Source organism: Miscanthus floridulus, chromosome 11 (genome assembly GCF_019320115.1).
Source record: "Miscanthus floridulus cultivar M001 chromosome 11, ASM1932011v1, whole genome shotgun sequence".
In the NCBI taxonomy this organism is placed as follows: Eukaryota; Viridiplantae; Streptophyta; class Magnoliopsida; order Poales; family Poaceae; genus Miscanthus; species Miscanthus floridulus.
In genome coordinates, this window is record NC_089590.1 from 31,964,441 (window position 1) to 31,971,946 (window position 7,506).

Sequence of the window (7,506 nt, forward strand, 5' to 3'; positions counted from 1 at the left end):
TCTACAGAACTGGACAGTTCTGTGCTCAACGGACAAGAAGGAGATGGTGATGGAAATCATCAGAAAGATCAAGTCTTCAGTTGGAAGGAATCTCTGGCTTCCAGACGTGCCCCGAGACATCACATGAAGTTTCACAAGGAAGGTCCTGAAGACGGTGACTAGAGAAGTAAAGAGCCCGCCAGTTGACTGATTGATCCTGAGCAAGGTTCCTGGTGGAAGGCCTTTGATGATGCTTTGATCTAGTCTCGTTAGGTGTTCTGTGGAGTAACTTTTGTGGTTTTATGCTGCTATCTTTTGTCCGATGGTTGAATTGTAATGTCTAGGAGGACGTGTTATAACTGTGGGTTCTTCTGCGCTGTAAACGTTACTCATGGTCTTTTGATGTTAATTGAAAGGCCGGGGCATGAGCCCTTAAACCCTAAAAAAATGTGTGGCTTGAATGGAAATACTGAGAACAACATAAGTATGCAATTTATTCCCATGCATGGTCGACTTACTATTTCAAATGCATCAAGGCTAGTAGCTTCCTAATTAGAATGTGTTTAATTTTCACATATTTGCTTGATGAATAAAGCATGATGCTTGTCCTTACAGAAAAAAAAATTAGATTTTGTTTCTTATCAATTAATTATACCAGCTAAATGAAAAAGAATAAAAATTGCAATACTGTGATACACAAGCTTGTTTGAAGGAAACTGAGGCCAAGCATCACACTATGCAGAGTTGCAGACTGGTGCTGAATGATAGAGCTAACTGACATTCAGGCAATGGAAAAAATCATAGCAAGAAGCATAAATTATTTAATCACTGATTTTTTTCTGCACCACCAATTCTGTAATCACAGCAAGAAGCACAACAAGGCCCATCTGTTATTCTAAATAGCATCACACTTGTGGTTCCAGCAAAAAAAATACAAGTACAGGATCAACTTCTTACTCAATTATGGAAGTAAACCACATACTGTGATCTTAGAAAAGGTGGACTACTGAACTTAGTAGGCATTGATATGAGTTAGAAGCTCTAATTATATAATGGCTTTATTTTTGTCTTTAAAGCATGAGCCTAAAAAACACTGCCCATCTCAGAAAAGGCGGAGAAAAAAAATCTAAACTACTAAACTTAGCTAGGCATTGATATTAGTTAGAAGCTCTAATTATATAATGGCTTTGTTTCTGTCTTTAAAGCATGAGCCTAAAAAACACTGCCCATCTATCATTGTGTTACATATAGCACACAAATGTTACTACTGCTAGTTACACTTAGAACTTGGAAAGTATGTGATTCTTCAACCACCACCAGATCTAGCACAAATGATGGAACTACATAAATCAATTACAGAAACTTAGTACTGAAGATCCATTGGAACCAGATTTATTATGTACAAAAATTTTGAAGCGAGTAGAACCATAAATTACCTTAGTGAAGGTGACAGGATGGAATTTGCAGCACTTTACAGCTCACTGAGCCAGCCACACGAATGAAGGCAACTCTGTCCTACTCCAAGACATTGAAAAGTAGAACAACATATATGACTGACAATATATATACGCCTATGATTAGATCAGATCCGAATACAAATAGTTTAAGAAATAAAAATCACTAACAACGTTGTTATATTTGTGAGCTGGTTAAACAAATCATTGTTGCTAGGATTATTGCTTCTTCAACCATTATTGACACAAGCAAATACATTAGAGTAATTAGTATGATGTGCTAGAGTTGTGATTTCATCAGGCTAACCCTAGAAGGAGGGTAGCAATGTATATTGGTCATACATGGGCCTCATGGGCCTAATACACATACTCTCATACTCCAACACCCCCCCGCAGTCTGAACTACCGGCGCAGCGGAGTTACAGACTGGTCATGAAAAGAAGCACACACGATCACACGATCCCCCCCCACAGACGCAACTAGCCACCAATGATGTTGAGGCTGGAGCGAAACTCGGTGAAGGTCGATGACGGGAGGCCCTTGGTGAAGATGTCGGCAAACTGGGAGGTGGTCGGGACGTGGAGGACCCGAACATCTCCGATAGCAACCCGATCACGGACAAAGTGTAGGTCGATCTCCACATGCTTGGTCCGTTGGTGCTGCACAGGGTTGGTGGAGAGGTACACCGCACTGACGTTGTCGCAGTAGACCAGCGTGCTCCGGGAGAGAGGGCTGTGGAGCTCGGCAAGGAGCTGTCGGAGCCAGGAGGCCTCAGCCACGCCGTTAGCGACAGCTCGGTATTCCGCCTCGGCACTGGATCGGGAGACCACCGGCTGGCGCTTGGACGACCAGGACACCAGGTTGCCGCCCAGAAAGACAGCGTAGCCTGAGGTAGAGCGCCGAGTGTCCGGACACCCGGCCCAGTCGGCGTCAGTGTAGACAACGAGCTCGGTGGAGGAAGACCGCTGAAGGAGTAAGCCGTGGTCGACAGTGCCGCGGAGGTAGCGGAGGAGGCGCTTGAGCGCAGTGAGGTGAGGCTCTCGGGGATCATGCATGTGAAGGCATATCTGCTGTACGGCATAGGTGATGTCTGGCCTGGTGAAGGTAAGGTACTGAAGTGCACCTGCAAGACTCCGGTAAGCAGTGGGGTCTGCCACGGCGGTTCCCACGGCCTCTGACAGCTTGCCCTGTGTGTCAACTGGAGTAGAGCAGGGCTTGCAGTTAGTCATCCCAGCACGCTCCAGGATATCAAGAGTGTACTGCCGCTGGTGAAGGAGAAGGCCGGTGGGGCGAGGCTCAACAGTGACCCCGAGGAAGTGGTGGAGCACACCAAGATCCTTCATAGCAAACTCCTGGTGAAGAGAGGCGATGACACGGCTGAGTAAGGACGGACTGGAGGCTGTGAGGACAATATCATCAACGTAGAGCAGCAGATAGGCAGTCTCAGCTCCATGGTGATAGATAAACAGGGACGTATCTGACTTGGCCTCCACAAACCCCAGTGTCAGCAAGAAAGCAGCAAACCGAGAATACCACGCCCGGGGGGCCTGCTTGAGCCCGTAGAGAGACTTGTTGAGCCGGCAGACCATGTCCGGACGAGAAGAGTCAACAAACCCCGCTGGCTGGCTGCAGTAGACCGTCTCGGTGAGAGTCCCGTGGAGAAAGGCATTTTTGACGTCCAGCTGATGCACGGGCCAAGAGCGACTGAGAGCCAGTGAGAGCACTGTGCGTACGGTGGCCGGCTTCACCACGGGGCTGAAAGTCTCATCATAATCGACTCCAGGGCGCTGAGTGAAACCCCGGAGAACCCAGCGAGCCTTGTACCTCTCAAGGGAACCATCAGCCCGCCGCTTGTGTGTCCAGATCCACTTCCCGGTGACAACGTTGGATCCGGGTGGACGGGGCACCAGATCCCATGTCTGGTTGGCGAGGAGAGCCGCGTACTCCTCTTCCATCGCGCGGCGCCAATGAGGGTCCGACAAGGCGTCGCGAATGGAAGAGGGTACAGGAGAGATCTGCGAGTCGTCGGGCATCGTCGCGAGAGCCCGGGGCCACAGGGTTCCAGCCGCGTGTCGCGTCACCATAGGGTGAACATGTCGCGGGTGTCGGTGAAGGAGTTGCGGGTGGTACACCGGTGACACGACACGGGCAGCCTGAGGCGGCGGCGGCGGTGTAGGGGTCGCCGGCGGAGAAGGGGCCACCGGTGGTGTAGGCGTCACCAGTGGAGAAGGGGACCCCGGTGATGCCGGAGGCAGCGGTGCCGCCGGCACACGGCGCCGGTAGACGTGCACCGGCTGGGCGAAACGCGCAGGAGGTGCGACAGGCGGCGTCTCCATACCCGCTGCGGACGTAGGGGCAGGAGCAGCTCCGGAGGGCGACGCCTCCGGACCCGGGCAGGGCGCAGGGCCAGGGGCGTCACTGGTGGGTGGCGAGCGGGGGCACGGGCCCGGCGAGGGGCACGGGGAAGCAGTACCTGCAGGAGACAGCGGTAAAAGTGGCTGGACCACCGTGTCAGTGGGAAACAAAGAGAAGGGGTCCGGATCGGGGTTGGGAGATGGGGTGGTGGTGGTGGAGAAGGGAAAGACAGACTCATCAAACACCACATGGCGAGAGATGATGACCCGACGGGAGGTGAGGTCAAAGCACCGGTACCCCTTGTGATCTGGGGAGTACCCAAGGAAGACACACAGAGCGGAACGGGGAGCCAGCTTGTGGGGAGCGGTGGCAGTGGTGTTAGGGTAACACGCACACCCGAAGACACGAAGGTGGTCATACCGAGGAGGGGTACCGAAGAGAGCGTGGTGCGGTGTGGGAGCCGGGCAGGCAGCGGAAGGAAGGCGGTTAAGGAGATAGGTGGAGGTGTGCAGACTCTCTGCCCAGAAGCGAGCAGGAAGCGACGCCTGGAGCAGAAGGGTGCGCATGGTGTCGTTCGTGGTGCGAATCATGCGCTCGGCCTTGCCGTTCTGGGAGGAGGTATACGGGCAAGACATGCGCAGCTGGACACCGTGAGAGAGGAAGAAGGCACGGGAGGTGCCGTTATCGAACTCACGGCCATTGTCACACTGGACGGCCTTGATGGTGAGGCCGAACTGAGTAGACACCCAGGCGAAAAAGTGGAGAAGGGTGGTGAAAGTATCCGACTTTGCACGCAAAGGGAAAGTCCACGAATAATGCGAGAAATCGTCAACCACCACAAGATAGTATTTATACCCAGAAATGCTGATGACAGGAGATGTCCATAGGTCGCAGTGTACAAGATCAAACACATGCGTAGCATGTGAAGAAGAAGAACAAAAAGGGAGACGAACATGACGGCCCAGCTGGCACGCATGACACAAGTGCTCATCGTGAGCCCGAGTACAACCAATGTCGGAACTGCGACTAAGCTGCGTCAGAGCATCACGTCCAGGATGGCCAAGCCGACGGTGCCAAGTGGTGGAAGAAGGAGTGGCGGCGAAGGCAGCTGACAAAGTAGACGGCGACGAAGAGGAAGCAGACGCCGGAAACCGAAGGGTGTAAAGGGGTCCCGTGCTGTCACATCGGAGAAGAGGACGCCGGGAAGCCAAATCCTTCACAGTAAGACCGGAAGAGTCAAATTCAACAGAACAAGAATTGTCAGCTGTAAAACGACGAATAGAAAGAAGGTTGTGAACCATAGAGGGTGCAACAAGAATATCAGGAAGACGAAAGGAACCATGAGTGCCGGCGGCACCCACGGACGTAACTGGAATACACGAACCATTCGCGACCATGATGGACGAAGGATGAGAGGAAGAAGGAGGGTGAAAAGAAGAGAGTATACCAGGGTCTGGAGTAGTGTGGTAAGTGGCACCCGAATCGGCAATCCAGTCGGTACCAGCAGGCGGTGTCAGGGCCATGGTGCTGAAGGATCTGGCCAAGGCCGCCGGGTTCCAACCGACAGGCCCGGGCAAGATGTCGGGAGGTGGCACCCACGAAGATGCGCCGGGAAGTGGAGCCCACGCAGACGGGGAGTGAAACCCTGGAGGAGATCCAGTGAGCAAGGCTGCTGGTGGGCGAGGCTCTCCGCCTGGAGCCGGGAAGGGCCACATGTAGATGCGCCCCGACCACGGGTTGTGGAAGGAGGGCCAGGGTGCACCCCGTGGGGTCGCGGGCGTAGGGGCTCTGGAGGGCGACTGCACTGGTGTGTGGTGGCTTCCGCGGCCCCCACGTCCCCCTCCACGGCGACGGCGGCCGCCACAGCCCCCCCACCCCCGCCCGGCCCGGGAGGAGGAGAACCAAGAAGCGACGACGGCGGTGGAGCGAGGGAACGCGCCGGAGGAGTAGCGGCCAGGGCAGTCGAGGAAGACGAGGACCCTGGCGTGGAGGTGGACCCTGGCTGGATGCCCTGAGTGAGCTCCTCCATGACAAGGTCGTCACGGACCTGCAGGAAGGAGGGAAAGGGCCTCTGCCGGGTGATCCACGTCCGGAGGTGAGCGTAGCGGTCACTGAGCCCGCGGAGGACATTGAGGACCAGGATGCGGTCCTCCACGGGCCAGCCAAGGTCGCCGAGGGAGTCCGCCATGCTCTTCATGCGCCGGCAGAAGTCGCCAACGGAGAGGTCACCCTGGACGAAGGTGCGGAAGCTCGCATCGAGACGCAGGGCCCGGGCTTCGGCATTGCCCAGAAACTGGCCCTCGAGCGCAAGCCAGGCCCGGCGAGCGTCAGCAGAGTTGCGGACGAGGTCGTGGAGGTCCAGGGAGATCGTCCCGATAATCCAGGAGAGGACGACGCTGTCCAGGCGCAGCCACGATGAGGTCTGGACTGCGACCGAGGCGTCGACTAGGACGTGGTCGTTGAGGGCATAGCGGCGGAGGGTGAGGAGAACCAGGTCCCTCCAGCGGGCGTAAGAGGGCGACTCAGGTTCGAGGACGACCGGGACGAGGAGTCGGATGTTCTGGACACCCCCGGCCTGGTAGTGGAGCTGAGCGACGTGCGGGTCGGCCGGGTCGTGCCAGATGACCGTGGTGTGAGACGCGCGGTGACCCGTCGAGCCTGAGGAGGTGGCCGCGGTGTCATAGGATGTAGGGAGGACGAGGAGCTGCTCCGCCTCAGCGATCTGGCGGGCCAGGGCATCAGCCGCGTCGCGCTCGCGCTCCAAAGCGAGGGCGGCCGCCCGCACCCGGGCCTGGCTGTCAGCAGCAGCAGCCCGTGCAGCCACGAGAGCAGCGGCGAGAGCGGAGCTGGCCCCTGCCGTCTGGAGAGGGGCAGAGGGCGGCAGAGGAGGAGGAGCGGGGAAGAAGAAAGGCTCCAGGTTCTCCCCCCGCGCCCCCAGCGGCAGGGGCGTGGCTGTGCCTGCGCCCGCGCCCGCCCCTGCCCAGGCAGGCAGCGGCGGCGGCAGCTCGGCCAAAGAGCTGTCCAAAGCCCGCGCCCGCGGCGGCAGGGCCAACGGCCAGGCTGCCTGCGCCGCGCCCGCGGCCGGCAGGGCCGCCTACGCCCGCGCCCGCAGCGGCTGGGGTGCCTACCCCCGCCCGCAGCGCGGCGGCCGCTTCCCCGCTCCCGCGCAGCAGCCGCCTGCGCCCTCAGCGGCGGCGGGGGGCCCCACCCCACCCCCCGCTACGCCGGCCGTGCCAGCCCCCGCGAAGCGGCCGCGCTGCTCCGCGGCCATCCTTCCGCAGCCGGAGGCCAGCGCCCGCGCGCTGGGCCCAGGACGGGTAGGGAAGGGAGGGGAAAGCCTGGAAGTAGGTTGGGGAGGGAGGGGGAGGGCGGCCAGCCATGGCGGCGGCAAGAAATCGGCCAGCGGCGCCTGGCGGCTGGGTGGGGAAGGGGAGGAGGAAAGCCTAGCTCTATACCATGCTAGAGTTGTGATTTCATCAGGCTAACCCTAGAAGGAGGGTAGCAATGTATATTGGTCATACATGGGCCTCATGGGCCTAATACACATACTCTCATACTCCAACATGATGTTTCTAGATAATTTTATGAATAACTAATATAATATAAATGTATATTAGAGTTGAGCATTACTCAAGTTGGTGATTCAAGTAATAAAAGACATGCCTTACCACTCATATAAAGGTATTGTGAGTCAATATTTGTATGATGCTACTCACGG

General features: G+C 56.5%; 1 protein-coding gene across 1 annotated transcript; it reads right to left on the minus strand.

Moving 5' to 3' along the window:
• Window positions 1-3,848: 3,848 nt before the first annotated feature.
• Window positions 3,849-7,059, minus strand: LOC136491758 (uncharacterized). Its single transcript, XM_066488000.1, has 4 exons — window positions 6,917-7,059; window positions 5,350-6,805; window positions 4,209-4,573; window positions 3,849-3,906 (listed from the first exon to the last, which is right to left on the minus strand). Exons 1-4 carry the CDS (start codon window positions 7,057-7,059, stop codon window positions 3,849-3,851), a joined length of 2,022 nt encoding a protein of 673 aa, XP_066344097.1.
• Window positions 7,060-7,506: the final 447 nt, after the last annotated feature.